General features: G+C 32.9%; 1 protein-coding gene across 1 annotated transcript; it reads left to right on the forward strand.

The window, feature by feature from the left end:
• The first annotated feature begins 16,379 nt into the window (after window positions 1-16,379).
• Window positions 16,380-20,369, forward strand: LOC120071561 (AAA-ATPase At3g50940-like). The gene is made up of 2 exons (XM_039023894.2): window positions 16,380-17,711; window positions 19,725-20,369. The coding sequence occupies exons 1-2, from the start codon at window positions 16,716-16,718 to the stop codon at window positions 20,223-20,225; spliced, it is 1,497 nt and encodes a 498-aa protein (XP_038879822.1). The 5' UTR covers window positions 16,380-16,715; the 3' UTR covers window positions 20,226-20,369.
• The last annotated feature ends 533 nt before the right edge of the window (window positions 20,370-20,902 follow it).

The following is a 20,902-nucleotide window of genomic DNA, read 5'->3' on the forward strand; positions in this document are numbered from 1 at the left end:
TCTAAGGTATTTTAGTTCAAAAAATTCATTAAATCTTATATATGAAGATATAAAAAAGTTTGGACATTTATGAAAATAAATTTTGAAAAGGGATTGAATCTATAATAACCCAAAAAATAATTTTGAAAAATGTCTAAACTCAAAATCTAATTCAAAAATTCAAATCTGTCATAAATAAAGGAAATCTAATTCAATAATTCAAACAAATCGTAAATAAAAGAAGAGATAATAGAAATAAATCAATTTAATTAATTAGTTAATTCAATGAAATAATGTCTGCACACAAATATAAGCCAGATCAATATGAAAAAAATAAAAAGTAAATAAAAGCCACAATGTACACTACCTTGATATTGGATAGAAAAATGAAAAATGGAAAAAATAATAACTCCAACATTGATAATGAAACCCATGATCTACTAAAACCTACCACCCTAAGAAATAAGTTGCGCTTGACACACTTCCCACATTGATGATGATATAAACAACATTTTAAACTTAGATTTAGAATCAAATACAAAGCATTCTTTTAAGTACCAATTTAGAGAACACAGAATCCACATCAAACAAAATAAAAGCCTAACATCCTTTCTACTACAGCTATGAACTACATTTATGTCCAATCATTATCATACGTAGAAAATGTACTTGTCGGTGCATCAACTAAATCATCAACATTGCCATGCGTGGACAATAGATTTAGGATATCGTCAACTTCAACAACTATACAAATATCATTTTCTATCTTATTTGAAATAATTGACATATACCAAACAACGTCACAATCTTCTGTAATTCTAATTAGCTTTGAGTTATTTGACCCATTTATACTTTATACATGGCACAACTGAACACCGATACACTCTTTGAGGTAACTAGTACTAACATCGATTTGATTAATATGTTGATATAAAAGGATTATTTTAGGAAAAAATAGACTTCTCAAGAACAGACCATCCTAACAAACACCTCACTGGTTTTCAACCGAAGCTGACTTCATTTTTCTAAGAGTTTTGTTTACTTTCTTCTTCCTTTTATCTTTGACCTTTTAAAATGATACATAAATATTATAAGGGGTTTTTAGAGTCTATCCAATAATATGTTTCCAATTGCGCATTACACTATTTGGAGGCTAAACTACATGCATTATAGAACACAACTTAGCTACATACATATGCACATCATTGTTTTTATGATAAACTGCATGCATTACCGAACATGTCTAAGTACATATCTATGCACATAAGCTATTGATAAGCTAAATTACATCCATTACTAAACACAATTAATCTAATCACTTTTTTTTGGTGGTTTGAGTGTTTTTTTTTTTTTTCATAACTTTTGGTCTAAAATTCTCAGACAATAATGAGCAAATGTAAAATTATCATTTAAAAAGAATAGACTTCCCCAAAACAAAAACTCAAGTTAGTGTCAGAAGCACAAATACCTAGTATGCATCCTCATCCCCCACCGCTCTCTCCATCCTTCACCACATCTCTAAATACTTGAAAAGTGCTTTTTTTTTTATCTTTTATTTAAAGATCATTTTGTTAAATTTAATGTCGTTTGTTAGTGTGTTTTAGGGATTTAGCAAGAAAACAAGATTCGATAGTCAAAAAACCAAATCGAACCAAACCCCAAAATTTGAGACAAAAAATGAAGAATGGAAGAAAGGGGAGAGCATCGTGGCACTAGAGACAGTATGTACCAAATGGATGACTGCCGCAGCGTTGCGGCACAAAGTGAATAGCGTTGTAGCACTGTGATAAGCAATCGTCTGTAGTGGAGAAGAAGCACAACCGTACGCTGCAGGTTGAAAAATCCTGCATTTTAGCAAAAAAAAAATCCTATAAGATCTAGAGTTTTTAGCAGCCTCCAACCATGAAATTTTGGAATCCTGATGTTAGGGAATGTGAGAGAAATATGTCGGGGAGGTCATTCATTGTCCCGAAGTGCAAATCAAGGCTTGATCGACGATGTGCAATGGAGAAGAATCACTTCGACAATAATTCTTCCCGATTCTTCTCACTTTCTTTATATTGTTTATGTTTGCCAAATTGTATGAAAGCATGTATTTGACAACTAAATAGCTAGACTATTTAGTTCTAAGGTGTTGATGCATTTATTTATGGATTTGAGTTAATGCATAGTATTTTTATGGATTTTGTGGAATTGAATGTTTTTCAATACTATTGTGCTTATCTTTGTGTTGGTTGGCCATCAGTGCAGGTTAATTAGGTTAATCTTCAATTTGAAAGATAGCATGTTTAATCAAATTTATAGTATTGAATCATTGTTATGCTCTCATGAAAACATTTAGGTTAGTAATGAAAGTTATTCGTGACTTTGCTAATATCATGCTTCTTATTTCGGTTTCAATCGATTAGTAATCAACTAAGTTTGCATGAGAAAAGCTTATTGTTGAAAGATTGAACCGGAGTTTAGTTTCCATACTTAAACATCTCAAGATCACAAGATTCTACTGAACCTTTGCATGACTTAATGAAGTTATTAATGAAATCAATACCCTAGAACGCTTTAATCATCCAAGTTTCAATCTTTGTTTTCTAACTTTATTTTTATTTCAAAAATTCAAATCAATCATTTAATTTCCATCCTTTAGATAAATTGACACAATTCTAAAATAGTTAGACTAAATCAGTGAGTGTGATCCATGAGAACGATACTCTGTTCTTCAAGACCATTTTATTTTACTATCACTTGATGCGTACACTTGCGCTTCATCACTCCTCCATAGCCACTCGGCCACCCCAATAGCGATTTCACAACATCGTCGATCCCAAAAAACCTTTGGATTCATAAAGTGGAAATTTTTTTCTGATTAGAAACGAAAAAACATTACCACGAGCAATCCCAAGCCCATAAGGTACTGGAAAGAGGCATAGGGGGATGTACTTCCCAAAAGAAAAATGCCAACGCACTTGAGGTTCAGGTGAACCAATCAAGTTGGTAAACAATACTAATTGGAAAATAACCGAGCTGCGCCCGCTCTGGTACCCTATAACCTCGAGCGTCGAAAATAACCTTGACATCGTCGGGATTACTAATATCAGAGGAAAGGCCTATAAATAGCCTCATTCAACATCCCTGAAGGGAAGAGTAAGTAATGTGAATCGTCCAGAGCATCAAATTATTATTTATAATATTATTTAATATTTTGGGGTAATTTTTGTATTTTCAATTTTATCATTTTTATGACATAATACTTATGGGTATTTTTATCATTTTAGTATGATCTAAGATATGGCGTTAGGGTGTTTATTAGGAGGCAATTTAAAGTCTTGCTATTAGGTTGTTTGATCAGTTTTACGATGAATTGAATTTTGGTCTTAGTGCTTTCCCTTTCAAATTTAGCCAGGGAGCTTCTTGAATTTTGCAATTTATGTATTGAGTTGCATGTAAAGAATATTCAAGTGAGATTGGTCATCCTATCTTGTGAAATGTTCAAATTTTGAGCCAAAAAATTTGTTCTTTGTATCAAGAGCTTTGATTTAAGGCAATTCGTATCTAACCTAATCCTTAGGGTTGAAATCGTATATTTTTTTTTTAGGATTTTAGTAATTGAGAATTAAGAATTCTCATACAAAAGGGTTTCTTTCTCATTCCAATTCACGAGGGTATTTGCATCATTTGTTGAATCTAGTACCATATATTGATTTTGTTATTTTAAAGAAAATGAAAAAGAAAAAGAAAACCTTGATATCTCAGGGTGCGTTTGGCATGTAGAATTAGGTTGAGTTAAGTTATGATAATTGTCTGTGTTGGTAATAATTGTATGTGTTTAGGTGTAGAGTTAAATTAAGTTGGTTATAATTGTTTGTGTTTAGGGTGCAAAGTTGCATTGAGTTAGTTTAAGAAGTCTATGTTTAGGGTGCTGAGTTGAGTTATGCTCAACTATGGATATTTGGTGGTTTTTTTTTTTTTTTTTTTTGTAAACATGCATTTTTATGGATTTTTTTAACTTTTTGTTCCACCATTCAACTACCACACACTTTCCCAAATTCTTAAGACTCATTTGAAATGTGAACTCAATAAATAAAAATATATTATACAATTTTCTATACGTAACTTTTGCACTTAATGTAGACAAAGTACTATTATTTATATGATTAATGACCGTACAACACACTTTAGTGGTCATGGAACATATGAGTTGAAAATGCACAAAAAATAGGATTGCCATTAGGGCTTTGTGTGTGTGTGTGTATATATATAGCCAACAATGAGCCAATTTCATGTATATAAAAAAATATTGTTCATTAAGACAGTCAGGTTAGTAAGTTGTACTAAGTTAATCACTGGTTTTAGTTGTCAGAGGTGGTTATCACCAGAGTTGATCATCAATCATGGCTTTTGTTGGAGTTTTCGTCGGATGTGGTTACTAGAGCTCGAAGTTGGGTCGCATAAAGTGGTAATCGGAGTTGATTATCAGAGTGTGACGGCAATAGTCGTCGGCAGTAACCGATGGGTGGAACCATTGAAAACGTTGGAGGACGGGAGAGTTAGGTTGAGTTGAGGTGCATAGGTAAAAATAATCAACTTAACTCCATTTAAAGTTGGTGGACCAAACATGAAAGTGATAATTTTTACCAACTCAACCCAATCCATGTTGGTGAGCTAAGCATCCCCTTAGTTTTAGATTTCCTGATTGATTCTTTGAAAATATGGTCTTGTTCTCTTTATTTTATATCTATATATATATGAATTGTTAGCAGCACTGTGAAAGAACAGGTTGAAAGGGAAAAAAAAGTTGTTTGGTGGAGAAAAATTGTGTATAAGAAAAATTAGAGGCAATACAAATCTATACAAATCACAATTGTTATCTCAGTGTGAATGCAAATTAAGAAGAAGAAGAAGAGGAGGAGGAGGAGGAGAAGGAAGAGGAGGAAGAAGAAGAAGAAGAAGAAGAAGAAGAAGAGGAAGAAGAAGAAGAAGAGGAAGAAGAGGAGGAAGACGAAGAGGAGGAGGAGGAGGAGGAGGAGGAGGAAGAAGAAGAAGAAGAAGAAGAAGAAGAATAAGAAGAAGAAGAAGAAGAAGAATAAGAAGAAGAAGAAGAAGAAGTGATTTTGGGTTTTGGGTTTTCATTAATATTGTGTAAAGGAAAGCTAGTAGGAAAAAAATGAAGGTAGTGGGATTTTTTAGAAAGAAAAAATTGAATTAAAACGGAAAAAAATAGTGTGTTGAAGTAGGAAAAAAATAATGCATTGATGGAAATCTTACAGTGGTAAGGAGAAAAATTTTGAGATCAAGCTCTAAGAATTTTTTAGATTTATTACATCAATAAAGTATTCTTATTCCACCCATCAGTTCTAAATTGTGTTCCATTATCTTTTTATTTATATTTTTTGTGCACATTTCCAACCATAGGATACTATTGTAGTCCCAGCCTTAAAACTCGGCTCGAGTTTACTTTGGTGTGTGAGAGTAGAGTATAAAGGAATTGGTTATAACACTTAGTACCTTTAGAAAAAAGAAACATATAATTATTAGAAAATTTCATTTACCCCGAGTCAAGGACATAACCGACCAATACTATATAAATTAAATGGAAAACAAAAGTAAGAACGATAAGTGGAAGGAAACGAGAGATTCCTGGTCAGGTCACAGACTTAACTAGTCGATGTAGCCTTAAGGGACGTGGTGTAGCATTCTCGCGAGACGCGTTGTTCTCTCTTAACCATTTTGACCTAATTCAAGGTAGGATACTTAAAGAAATTGGTGGTAGGAGGATGGCACAATGCCTAACGCTTGGATGGTTGGCCAACCCAAGTTTGCAATACATGAGCTTAGGCCCTTTTCTACCACGAACTACACGGTCCATCCTATGCACTCAACTTCCTCCTCGAGCTTGATGAGAAGGTTGATCATACCTTCAGGGGCCACTCATTCTCCAAATAAGCCAACTAGTGGAACTATTTTAGTACTGACAGTGAGTGGATGTTCATTGATCATCCTTCATCGACTAAGACTCGCCTTACTCCAGCCACTCCTATCGTGAAGGATATCACCAAGGCATCGTTATGTGGTTGGAGGTGTGCTTGAGCTTTTTCTTTAGTGAAATAAATGGGTTGCCTTAGCTCTCCCATAACCATTGCCCATACTCCCTCAGGCTTTTCTTTGCAGGCTTCCCTAGTGAGGGCTTTCCTCTTTTGCCTGATAACTCCCTCAGTCAATCCCCCCAAAGATTGTCGATATCTCCTTAAGACACTTATGCTGGTCGAGAGATCATCATTGTTGACGCTCCTTGGTTTTATCTTTATGGCCCCATTAAGGCAAGGCCTTGACAACTAACTCCTTTAGGTACCCATGCTAGATAATAGACTCAATTTGTTATGTGCAGTCGATGAAGTCGGTCGTGTCTATCAATAGTCGTTATGGAACTTGTAATATTTGTTGCAGTCTCTTCGATTCAGATTAGATTTTAGATTTTTTCAGCCACCATAGGATCTCATGCTCTTTTACTGTGGCTAGGATTTCGTGGATAGGTCTATTCACGGGCATGTATTGCCCATGCTACCACCTTGTTGCTAATGGCTAGGGTGAGAGTGCTAGAATCTCGCGGTACATAGTCCCTTGGTCACTCACACTCTTTGGGTTGGTGCAACGACTCATCTTCGTATGTGATTCACTTGCATAGATGAGCTTATCTGCTGAGGTGTGCTTTTGGACTCACGACAACATTTTGATGTAGGAGGTGGTGGGTTTCTTGCCTAGTGAATGGAGGAAGTCCTCGTGATTGAGGCCAACCACAAAAGTTGAGTAGACGATATACTTGGAACATCTTACTATCTTTAGTGCCTCGACTTTGAAGCTTGCGACATAATCTCACAATGTTTTTCATTTTCGCTGGCATACTGTGAATTAGTCACCCACGAACTAATCGATGAAGGCATGGGGAGCTCCCAGAATGATCCGTATGCACCGAATGGCAACTTCCAATACCGGACCTGAGCTAGAGCAGTGAAGTATACATGGACGGTGCGACAACAAATGGCTTTTGGTTCCCCATACAGTTCCATGGTCTAGTGCCCCATACAGTTCCATGGTGAAGGATACATTTTTGCATGCTCGATTAGGTCGGTGCTCCTGTCATATTCCTTGATTACGGAAAGCTTGAAACACATAGGGAGATCTTTTGCCATGATATTGTTAATGAAGGGGGCGATATCTTTTTCAACAATTCTTTGGGGAGCTCTAATAGTGAATCACCTTCTTTGACCATTTTGGCCTTCACCTCCTTCAAGATCTTCGACTTTAACTTTTCATAGCCGAAGACCCTTTTTTTGGTGTGATTAGTCAACTTACTAACCGACCTCATCGGAGATATGTATGGTAGGACTTTCTTCTATCTATGTCAAGCAATGACTTTCTTGCTCAGGAGTTCTCTCAAGTCTATTTCTTCTAGCCAACTTATCGCAATTTGGGTGGGACCCAATTTCATCCTTCCAAAAGTTGTCTTAGACATAGGCATTCATAAGCGTTGGGTCCATAATCCCCTAACTCCATGCTGGCAGGAAGCAACCTTCGTCATAGCTTTCATTTTAGCCATGAATTGGGTCATTGTCGCTTGAAAATTAGAAAACATGTTTGAGGTCGGGTTAGCTCGACGAGCCTTCGTCGGGGTCTTACACGACTTTTTGACCCCATGTAGCAATGTCGTCATTTAGTTCTTTTGCCTTGTGTTGGTGCCTTTCCCTTAGCCTTCGTCAAGCTCGAAGTCGTAGGTGGTTACTTCTTCTCCTATCGGCTTTTTCTGCTTGAGTGCGGGCCTTCATGCCATTTGCCAAGGCTAGGTATGCTTTGGTGACACGCGTCTCTGAGCGACTAGGCTAGGCTATCTTTGAAAATTTCATCCTTATAGATGATGCCAAATTAGGGTTTTCAATGGAGCCAGGGCAAGGCGAGGATGCATTCCTTATCCCAGTTCCCGTGGAGGTATTAACCCCATCCTTGCCTCCGTCCCTGCCAACTGAAGGGGGGATGGGGGCTGAGATTTTTCATTGGAGGAAATGGGTCTCCGCGGGGATCCATTCCCAATTCCACTAGTATCCCTCTTTTTGTTTGTTGGGTTCAATCTACTTCAAGCAGAAAGTAGAGAATATGAGTTGAAATTATGAGGATTAGGAGAAAAGAATATGGAGTTGAAATCTAGATTGAATTCATGTGATTTCGAATGTTTGAAAAAGAAAAAAAACACAGATCTATGCATTAAAACAAACATTAATGAAAAGATAAAACAAATAATAGTAAAATCACCGGTGTTAGCGACAACTATGGTCGGTGGTAGCGGCGTCGACATCGATGGCTCCAGGTGAATGGTAGTGGTCATTGAGTATAGGAAGAAAGGTTATGTGTGGTGATTCGATGAATGGTGGTGGTCGTTGGTGGTCTATGGTGTGGAAGAATGTAAGAACAATGAGATGGAAGAGATAGAAAAGATAAGGGCTTAAATTAAGGTTTGGGCTTGGGTAGTTGGGCTTTGTTAAGGCTTAGGTAGTTGGGTAGATGGAAGAGATTAACACTTTTATGGGCAGATTATTAATATATATATATATATATATATATATATAATTTCTAATTGGGGACACAGTCGGGGTGGGGATACCCTCCTCTTCCTCGCCCCATCCCCATCCGAGAACCCCGTTATAATCCCCGATTTGACCCCATCCTAGTTAAACCAAGGATTTCCTATGCCGATTTGTGGGGACCCGACTCGCATAGATTTTTGTCAACCTTATGCCAAATGTTGACACTTGGATCTCGTCCTCATTAGGTTTCGTTGCGGGTCCCTAGTGGCCTCAACCTCCAGCATGCTTCTCCTTGGTCTAGTCTTGATATACTCTGAACTGACTTGTATAAGTGATCATCGCATTGGTGTGGTGCTAAGCCTATAGCACTCTGATGCTTAAATTAATACAAGAAGAGTCTAATTTAGTTATGCACAAAAGAAATAAAATCGAGTCTCTCCTTTGTTGATTATCTACTCTCCCTTTCGAGGGTGGTCGAATGGATTCATTTATAAGTCTGTCCTGTGATACACCTCCACAGTTATGTGTGACGACAGTACTATCAAGGATGTTTCTGGCATTCGAGGTTGTAGGGTGCTAGTTCGGATCTAGCTTGATTATTTTTTATTGGTATATATATATAACGGCTCAACTAGTTGACCTAGATCCTGAGGCACTGACATCTCCCTTTTGGGATGAGCATTCTCTTATGCCTCCTCCTTGTACTCTATGGGTTTGGGCCCCCTATGGGTTTTGGGTCTTGCCTCGAGCAACCTTCAACAAAAGGATAAAACATAATTTTACTCAAAACGATGAATTCTATTTCTTCGTTTTAAATAACTAGGTCTTGTAGATATTTTTTTTATCGTTTGCCATTATGATATATTTTTATCTTCATTTTAAGTGCAATGAAGCTAGTGAAACGATTATTTCAAAATAATTTCATTGTATAGAGATTAAGATGTAAATTTTAAAATGCTAAGGGTATAATTGAAACCTATCAGTTATATGATGTCTGGCATGATTTTACTAGTTAATGGTGAATCTGTAAAGAGGTCAGGGGACACTTACCCCCTCAAATCCTGATGTTCTACATTAATGTATATTGTTTTTTTATTAAATATAAAAGTTTTATTTACATTAAATATAGATTTTTCGTTGCCACTAAAAGCAATGCCAGCGTGTTGCTTCATAGGCTATAGAGGCATTTCACCATCCACCAGTCAAACGTGAAAAGCTTGAATTTGGCAATTTTTTAGTTTTCTTTAATTTTTCATTTTGAAAAAATAAATATAATATTTAATTTTTTACACTTAAAACAAGTCAGAAAACTTAACTCTATTTTAATTCTCTCTCATATATATAAATATTTTTGGACTCTATTTTAATTCTCTCTCATATATATAAATATTTTTGGATCATTATAAAATTATTTTACAGAAACTGAATGATTTTTTTTCATGTATCTAGTGAATAATTGTATAAAGGTTTTTAATAATTTATAATTAGTATTATTTAATAAGTATGTTATATATTAGCGTATTTAAAATTATATTTAAATGATGATTAAATAACAAGTTTAGTTCCTAAATTTAAAAATTACGACTAATAAATTTGTAAGCTTTCAATTCTAACTCTAGCCCCTTAAAAATGTCAAATAAATCAATAAATTATTTCAATTTTATATCTAGTAGATCTCATAAATACTAAAAATGTTTATAAATTTATCGTTTTATAAGACAAAAAATTAGTTATGTAAATCTTATATTTAAATTTTGTAGCTAGTTGATACATTAATTTTAGAAATATGTCTAATTACACCTATTAAATACAAAATTAAATTTAATATCTACCATAACATTTAGTTTCTAATATTTTCAAATATGTAATAGGTATTAATAAAAAATTAATATTTTAAAAAGTTATTAGACACAAAAGTCGAAAATTTATAGACCAAATTAGATATTTTTTAAAGTTTAAGAACTATATATATACACACAAACAAAACAAACTAGAAGTTTACGGATTAAACTTCTAATCTTACGTATATTTTGACCCGTTATTTGAAGTTCTTGATCCGTCACTAACCTATTATTGCTAAATCAATTTTATATCTTCATTTGAAGGGAAAAAATTATTGAAAGTTATCGAAAAGTTAAAAAAGGAATTTTGTATTTGTTTAGTTTTTGAATCTTTTGTTATCTTATTATTATTTTATTGACAAGAAGACTTGCTTTTGACCCTGCAAGTTACACACACAGGTCCTTCCCTGGACGCCGAAAGGTAAGGGAATAATCCCTACCAATATTTGCACGCGAGCACAAGTTCTATATTATTTAATTGGAGACTTGATTGTGTCAAAAAACCAAAAGAAAAAAAAGCTTGACCTTTGGGAATAAATTGTCATTGACCCACCAATTTACCATTCTAATTAGAGATGTCCACGAGATCGAATGAAATCGGAGAACTTTTTTCGCCTCCATCTTTGCTCTCTGTTTAATACCAGGTGGATCGGGAGGAGTTTTTTTCTGATTTTTTTCCATTTTGTTTTTTTTAAAAAACATTAATTAACTTGAATAACTACTATAGAATATTTTTTAAAAAGTATAAATTAAATAACTAAGACATTATTGGATAATCATTTTGTTTTTTGTTTATGTTTTTCAAAATTAAGTCTATGAATAGTAGTTTCATATTTCTTTCTTTGTTATTTACTTTTATCAATGGTTTAAAAAATCAAGCCAATTTTTTAGAACTAAAAAAAGTAGCTTCCAAAATGTTTGTTTTTGTTTTTGAAATTTGACTAAGAATTGAATTACTGTACTTAATAAATATGCAAATTATTATAAGAAATATGGATGAAATTAACTTAATTTAAAAAAACAAAAACATAAAAACCAACTAGTTATCAAATAGAGCCAAAATTTGTCACTAAATTTTTTATATGATTAATTTGATTGACAATTTGAATTTAAAGTTCCTTCTTGAATTAATAATTATTTATTGAATTATGTATATATATATTAAATTTAAATATCCAATTCAACATATTTATTATATTGGTTATCAAATAAAAAAAAACTTAAAATTTAAATATAATATTTATATAGTAATAATAAGAATAACATAACAATAATTATAATAATAAATTAAAAACGAGGCAAATAGGGTGGGGGATCGGATTGGGGAATATATTTTTGGTCCTGTATAGTTTATGAAGAATTTTTCTCTCACCTCTTTTATTCTCCACTTAAACAAGAAATCTCTATCATGTTAGGAGAAAATCTATGTAGCGAAAATGAACATTTATGGCCCCGTTTGGTAACCATTTTATTTATTTTTAAATTAAGTCTATTTCATCCATATTTCTTATAACAATTTACATCATTCTTAAATACAATGGTTGAATTTTTAGTCAAATTTAAAAAATAAAACAACTTTTTGAAAACTATTTTTTTTAATTCTCAAAATTTGGCTTAGTTCTTTAAATCATCGATGAAAAATAACAAAAGAAGAATTTCAAAAGTGAAAATAGTGTCCATAAATTTAATTTCTAAAAATAAAATAATTATCAAAGAGGATTTATGAGTTTTGCTTTGAATTTTTCAACTCTCTCACTTATCTCTTTCAATTATTGCATTCCAAAATAGCACATGCAAACTCATAGACCTCCAAAACTCACTCATTTTTCCCAAACACTTTTGGGAATTAAAAAATAAAATAACAAAGACTTTTGAATTATACATTCTTCCTGCCACCCTTTGGCTCTTCAAGGAAATCCACTACACTTCACAAGCATTGAGGAAGGACTAACTACAGAAACATGCTCACCGGTTTGTCGTCCTAAAATCAGAAACATATGATCCATTTTAAGAATTTCAATATCGTGATTATTGCAAAAATTAGAAATATGTCATCATTTTAAGAACTTCGATAAAACTTGTTAAGTAGTTGTAATGCGATTTCCATCAAGAATCTCTCAATTGTTTAATCACAATCTCTTGATTTAATCCTCAATCACTTAATATTTCATCGTTATTGATGTGATTTACAAAAGTACTCACAATAAAAATATTAAGATTTATTACATAAATTTATAAGTATAAAAACTAAAAACACTAAGAATAATTTGAAACTTACTTGTCAATGATATGATATATATATATATATCATGACAAAGAAATTGGGATGGGGTTATTAAACTTCTTAATATGGATGAGGTTTCTTGTCTAAAATTGGGATTTCTATTGAAGATATTGTTTTTGTGGAGAAAAACGTGGATATTGTACATTTTTTGTCATATTCCTAATGAGGTGAACGAAAATGCCCATTTTAATTTTTGACTTTCAACTTTAATTTGAAAAGAGGATTTTCCATATAGTATTCTTCTTTCATTGTTGATGAGAAGTATGGAGAGTAGTGAGTTGCCTGATGTATTTTCGTCTTTAAAAAAACTTCAAAATCGCCATACTCATGAAGTGATATTTGTCTAATGTATAAAAAGTTAATTTTTCTCCATAATGTTCTGAAATTGAATTAGGTCCTTACAATAACAAAGGATTCTTATGACAATTTAGTTTTTCTATAACATAATTGTTCTACATTTTTGTTCTTTTTTCTTACCAAATAACATTGAAGGGATTTTGTTTGACATTGTTGTTTGTTCTTTGATTACCGATTAGAATTTTTAGTGTATTAAGGGTATATATGAGAATTTTAAATTATTTGAAGACTAAAATGAAAATGATCCGAAAGTTTTTGGAACCATTTAATGTTATTTAATCTTTTTTTTTTCTCCAAGGGGTATATTTAGTGGTCTTCTTAGTATAATAAATATGGGTATGAGAATTGTAAAAGAAATATTGCATATGAATTATGTTGAGTTATGGTCATGTTTATTAAATAAAACATATTTATAGAATTGATTATTAAATAATTATGGTCTAGATTCTTTCCCAAAGTGAGTGCCAAACAATTGCCCATAATTATTGGCTCTTTCTATCTAAAGTGTGCAGTTCTTATGTCAAAGTACATTAGGATTCCCACCTTCTTTCTTTCTTTCCTCTTTTTTCTTTTCTTTTGTTTTGTCTTTTTAATATTTCTACCTAAAAATCCAAACTGAAGAGATGTTTTTGTTTTTGAGTTACTTTTAAAATATTATTTTTTTAATATAAATACTTGGATAAAACAGTGTTTAATTACACAAATCATTCATTCGGATGTTGTCTCAAAGTGAGAAAAAAGATTCAATGAAATCATCATAAACTAATGTGTTATATTGACTTTTTTTTTAAGGGGTGTAATATATTACAAAAATATAATTTCTTAGCGTGAGGTCAAGGCACAAATCAAACAAAACCAAATATGAAAGATAGAGATCACAACCAAAGCACAAAGCAAAATAAAAGAATCAAAATCACAACAAAAGAAACTACCTTAAGCATTTTGATAAGTCAAAGGGATCTTGAAGGTTCACCAAAAGTTTAGGTTCATTAGCCACAGAGCGACAATCAACTACAAAAGGAGAGATATCGTCTTGAGAGAACAACACCAAAGGAAGTGAAGTATCTACAATATCTTTAGGTGACACTAACATCCTAGTCACCACCTGATCAGGCACAAGACTAAACCCAAGTGCGCAGCCCTGAGCATGCGCCATAGAAGAACCTTCGACGGTAGCATCAATAACCTCCTCGAACAGAGGGTAAACAACCCACAACTTGACCTATCAACGGGGGCGGGAACCAAACCATCACTAGCAGGAGCCAGAGATATGGAAGAGGAGTACCTCGTCAAACCCTCCACCTTACACTTATTAACAGAATGAGCAAAACCACAACACTGAGCATACTTGTGTGGCCTCCAAGCATACTCTATCAGGATCTCAAAATCCTCTCTTTGCAACCGAACCATCACGAAATGGGGGAAATCATCCTCCACTCCCATCATCACATAAAGATGGGCAAAAGGTAATCCTCGAAGCTCCTCAGTAGCTTTATCCATACAAATCGGCCAACCAATTGCACTAGCAACAACACTCAACTACTGAAGAGTCCAAAATTCCAAAGGAACTCAAAGAAACTTTACTCAAATCAACATCCAATCAAACATGAAGGTTTCAGGAACAATGTCTGGGACCCATTTCCTTAGCAGAATAGGTCTACTCCCAATATGCCAAGGACCATTAAAGAACACCCAATTCCAAGTCTCCTCTTTTTTAAACTGGAAAAGAAAAACCAAATCAACCTTCAAGATAGTAATCAATAATATTTCCATGTGACACCACATCTCCAATCGAGAAATAACTTCAACAAGAGGGTGACCCTCCACAAATTGGTCCACCAAAGAGCAATTCCACAACTTAACCCCTTCAAGAACAACGTCCTCAGGTGGAATAACCATTTTCAAACCCTCCAAAATCGTAGGGGGAATAAATAAATCCCTCCTTGAAAGAGGAGACCGAATCGAAAAGGGTAGCCCAAGAACAGAAAATAAATACTTTTCATGTTACTTCTTTATGCATGTTGATTTTGAATGGAAACTAATACAAGTAAATTTAGGGGTAATTGCAACTTTAATTTTTTTAAAAAAATTGAAAATTTGGAGCATATCCATAGTTTATGCTTTTTTGCAAACATGGCGAATTCCACCCGTGCAACCATGATTCACTGCCTTTCGCCTGGAATTTGATTGCTATCTAATTTCTATTGGACTGTTACGCGATTATTATCTGATTTGATTGTCATCTAATTACTATATGATATACTAATAGTCAATGATAATGATTGTTGTTTGATTACTGTTTGATTGTTATTTGATATTGATTGTTATCTAATTGCTATCTTATACTGATTTGCTATCTAATGGTTGTTTGATTGCTATTTGATATGAATGTTTTTTTTATTGTCAATGATACCAATTCCTATCTGATTGTTGTCCAACTATTATCTAATACCAACTGTCAATGATACATATTGCTTATGATAATGATTGTCAAATTGTCAATAATACTAATTAATTGTTATTTGGTTGTTTGTCTTACTACAATAATCAAATAGCATTCAGTGATACCGATTGCTATTTGATTGCTATCTAATTGCTATTTGATACCGAGTACTTTGTGATTGCGATCTGATTATAATGTAATTTCTATTTGATGTTTGGAGCCATAATTGGGATAATTGAAAAAATAATTATTTGACGTAGTTTGATATGAGATTTGATAATTGAGGGTTTGGAGAATTCGAAAGATTTGGAATTTAGAAATTTAGGATTGAATTAAGAAATTTTGATTTATTGGTTTTAATATGAAATTTGTTGTTTGAAACAATATATATATGAGAAGAAAAAGGATAAAAGCACTTGTGTTTAGAATTAATACACTTGGAATATCATGATTATAAAATGAAGTACACATGTTTACTTTAAAATAACTTACTAATTGAATGTTGATTGATATTAGATATATTGTCAACACACTTGAAATGTTGATCATTGTAAGATATCCTATTAACGTACCACATTTTAAGTGAAACACACATGCTTTACTTCAAAATAATATATAAATGCACATTGATTGTTATTAGATATACTAAATTTGAGAAAGTGGCTACAAAAAAAATGAAGATTTTGATATCTCCCAAGCATGACATATGTACCATACATATTGTTATAACATTATTCTTTGGTTTCAGGTACACGTCTAAATCTTATTATTTTTCTTCTTTTTTATTCTCGTAGTTGTTTGTTTAAATTTTAAAACTTGCACTATGAAAAAGAGACAATGATCGACATAGAGTACAAAATCACAAGAAATTAGGAGAGAAAAAAAAAGCAAGCCGAATAAAAAATCACGTTACATTGAGAGAATAACAAAATACGATTTACACAGAGTCTAGAGGAAAGATGCGAAAGAAAATCACAACAACAATTAAAAAAAATGAAACCTAAAAAAAAAAAAAGAAAAAGAAAAAGAAAAATGATTAAAAAAAAGATAACAATGAGAAAAAATCTGGCATGTGATATATTGACGTTTTTTGTATAGGATGAGTCATTTTGTAGGTGAGATTCCTCATTTATAACAACTCAATCACTTTTTATGCAGCCAAGTCTTTTTTCAAACTTCCGAAGCAAAGCCCTCTCCCCAAAAGTCCAACAAGCCGCCGCCGCCGCCGTGCCCACCGCGAGATGTTTTCAATGAAAGAGATGCCATCTGCGCAGTCATTATTCTCAGCTTACGCCTCCATGGCCGGCTCCCTAATGCTGTTCCGATCAATGGGCAACGACCTGATCCCAGCCCCTGTTCGGTCGTACGTGGCGGCTGGAATCCGCCGCCTCTTCAACTTGCACTCCCCTCTCTTCACTCTCGTCATCGAAGAGACCACCGGCATATCCCCAAATCAAATCTTTGAAGCCGCCGAGATCTACCTGTCCACAAAAATCACCTCCGACACCGGCCGCCTCCGCATCTCAAAAACCCCAAAAGACAGAAACCCAACAATCCGCCTCGAAAAGGGTGAGGCAATAACCGATTCCTTCGATGGAATCCAGTTATTATGGACTTTCAATTCCCAAGACAACGATAAAAATTCCAATAACCCCAGTAACAACCCCAATCTGTTTCCACCAAAAACAGAGCGCCACTTCTTCGAGTTGAAATTCAACAAAACCCACCGTCATAAAATCCTCAATTCATACATCCCCTTTCTTCTCGATCGTGCTCTAGCCATGAAAAACCAAGAAAGGACTCTGAAAATGTACACAATGAACAGCTCTGGTTGCTACAGTGGGAAATGGGATTCGGTGAACTTGGAGCACCCGGCGACATTCGAGACGGTGGCGATGGAGGCGGAGGGGAAGAAGGCAGTGATGGAAGATTTGGACAGGTTTTTGAAGAGGAAGGAGTTTTATAAGAGAGTTGGGAGAGCGTGGAAAAGAGGGTATTTGTTGTATGGGCCACCGGGAACAGGGAAATCGAGCTTGGTGGCGGCGATGGCGAATTACTTGAAGTTTGATATATATGATCTGCAATTGGGGAATGTGATTCAGGATTCTGATTTGAGGAAGCTGCTTTTGACGACGGGGAATCGATCCATTTTGGTTATTGAAGATATTGATTGTACTGTTGAGCTGCCGGATCGCCACCATGGTGATTGGCGGCCTAACCATCCTCGTGAAATTCAGGTCTTTTCTTCTCAACTCTCTCATTTTTCTTTTGGCTTTTTTTTTTTTTAAAAAAAAAACCATTCTTCCACTAAGTTCTTCATAATTAGATTAAAAACATGGTTAAATTGTTGATTTGATGTTAAATTCTACAAATCTTACTCATAAGTCAAATTCCCATAAAAATCTTTGTTGGTGTCAATAATGGAGCCCTTTAACTAGCCAAACTTCCACACATGTTTATTTTATATAGAAAGTGCTAGCAAAAGTGGCAATCTATATATATTTAGACTTAGTGGAGAATAACGTTCATTAATTAAACAATATTAATTCCTTCTTTTAGTTCTTTCTCGACCAAATATAATATATATTTTTGCACTAATTGTGAATGTGTGTAAGCCAACTTATTGCCATAATTAGACTAATTTAATACAAAAATCACGTGAAACTACGTATAGTATTAAGACATTCAAATACTCACAAAGTATAATTAAATACCTTTTAAGTAGATAAGTGTAGATGCACTATTTCATCACTTAGTTCAATTTAAAGTTAATACTTTTCATAATAAACGTTTTTTTTAGTATAATTGTAATAGAGGAATCTAAACCACATCCTCGTGATTATTAATATATGCAAATTGAGCTATGCACACTTTGACACTTTTCATGATAAATATTGGGATTCTAAGCTTAATTCACTATTTTTAATAATTTTAATATTGACTCTAAGGGAATGTTTTTATAAAATTGTTTTCAAGTCAAATCTTTTGAACTCAAGAAAAAAATATACTATTCTGGTCTTTGTACTTTCAATTATGGTTCTTTTTTATCTTTGTACTTTCAATTCATTTTGGTTCATTTACTTTCAAAATGTTCATTTTAGTTAATGTACTTTCAAAATGGCAATTTAGGTTTCTTAAAAATGAAATAAAATTACAATAAAAATGCGATTAAAATGGTTACTTTTAAGATGTATATGGACAAAAAAAAAATTCTAAATATATATGGATAAAAAAAAAAGTAAAAAATATAAAGACTAAAATAGTACACAATGATTTAAGTTAAAAAGTACAAATAAGAAAGTAACTTTTTTTAGGGGAAAAAATGATCACAAGATATTTTATTATTTAATGTGTAAGTGCTTTTCATTAGGTAATAGAAGTACTTTTTATACCTTCTTTATAAAAAAATACTTATTTTATAAATAAGTTTAAATTCTACTTTAAACCTTTAATCTTTTAAAACGTGGTCTCTAGACTTTTGTTTGAGTAACCATGTCGTTGTCTTTTTAACATTTTTTCAATAATATGTGGGATATTTGGGAATTCAAACTTTTATTCCAACAATTTTTACCTACGATGATGTCAGTTATGTATGATACATATTTCAAATAGCTATCTTTTTAACGTCATCATATTAATTGGTCAATAATAACAGTTTTTAAAAAAATTATAATTTTTTTTTCATATATATATATACACATATATATAAAAGGGACTAGATAAGATAGTTATATTGGGTATGATGGGCATTAGAATTGATGCAAATTAAGACACATTTAAAAGCCATGTGAACCCATAATCATTATTTTTTAGCTATTGATAGTGGAAGTACTAATAGTCTCTAAAATACTCTTTTTCCAACTTCATTATTAAAATATAGACATTTTAATTATGTTAAATTGAAAACTTTGTAGTTTGTATCAAATTATTTAACTTTAAAAATTAACTTATAGGTTTCTTTCCATTTTAATGTAATGTCTAATAATTCACTAAATTTCAAGTGTCTATGTAATACGTGATATAAACAATAGAAAATTTAATATTTTATTAGACAAAATTTAATTTTATATCTAATTTTTAAAAATGAATATTTCATACCATAAAACTGAAATATATATATATATATATATATATATATATATATTGACATTTTTAAAATTTAGGATACACCAGATATAAAAGTAGAAATATTTTCACTTTGTTTCCGTTTATGATATTTTCTTACATGTACTTTTGCATGGGGACTTCAGCTCACACTTTCAGGGCTTTTAAACTTCATAGATGGGCTATGGTCAAGCTGTGGCGACGAGAGGATCATAATCTTTACAACGAACAACAAGGACCGTCTTGACCCAGCGCTGCTGCGGCCGGGTCGGATGGACATGCACATTCACATGTCCTATTGCACCTTCCATGGCTTTAAGCTTCTCGCAGCAAACTACTTGCAAATCGGTCCCACCGGACACCGTCTCTTCCCAGAGATCAAAACCCTTCTCGATGCCACAGAGGTGACGCCGGCCCAGATCGCCGAGGAGTTGATGAAGAGCGAGGATGCTGATATGTCCCTTGAAGGGCTGGTTAAGCTGCTGAAGAGGAAGAAGATGGAGCAGGAGGAGGAGGATAATGATAATGGTGAAGATGGTGAAGAAGAAGGTAAATTGAGAGAGGCTAAGAGATTGAAAGTGGAGGCAAAGAAGAAGGTGACAACTAGGGTTAAGAGCAGGAAGCTTCTTAGAGGAAGAAAGTTTTAGTTGCTAGTTTGAGAAAAAAAAAATAATATATTGGAGGTGAAAGATTCAAACAACTCATTCACTCGTATGTTTTAGATCTATTAAAACTATATTTATGTTAGTAATTAAACGTATCTAATTCAATTGTTATTACTTTTTATTTAATTAGTTTAACGATATTATTAGAAGTGAGGCTATATTCAAAGGTCGAGAATATATGTTTTAACAAAATAAAATTAATTTAGGTTAGTTTGATTTAGCTGATGTTAAAATTTGTTGATTAGTTATAAATTTTCTCTATAAATTTGTAGAAACTTAAAGAGAAAATTATATAGGTGATTTAGGGACGTCAATTTCCACATTAGAAATTTCGAGAAAATGATAAATTATTTAATTTTAGGTGGTTTAATTTCACTTTTAAAATTTTAAAACTTAGTATTATGTTGTATAAGTTTTTCTTTGGCCAATTTTAACATCACCAACTAAAAGATATTTTTAAAATGTTAATACAAAAACAAGGGGAACTAAAAAGAGAAAAAAAAACGTAAAAGACAAAAAAATGTATTTAGTTTTTCTTTTGTTATTTTGTTTTAAGGGAAATTACTTTTTTCGTCCATTTGGTCCATTTAATTTCAATTTGACCATTTTAGTCCCCCACTTTTAAAAAATAGGTCTAAAAGGTCTCTTTTTAATTTCTT

Source organism: Benincasa hispida, chromosome 1, assembly GCF_027475165.1.
Source record: "Benincasa hispida cultivar pf3 chromosome 1, pf3_genome.v1.1, whole genome shotgun sequence".
In the NCBI taxonomy this organism is placed as follows: domain Eukaryota; kingdom Viridiplantae; phylum Streptophyta; class Magnoliopsida; order Cucurbitales; family Cucurbitaceae; genus Benincasa; species Benincasa hispida.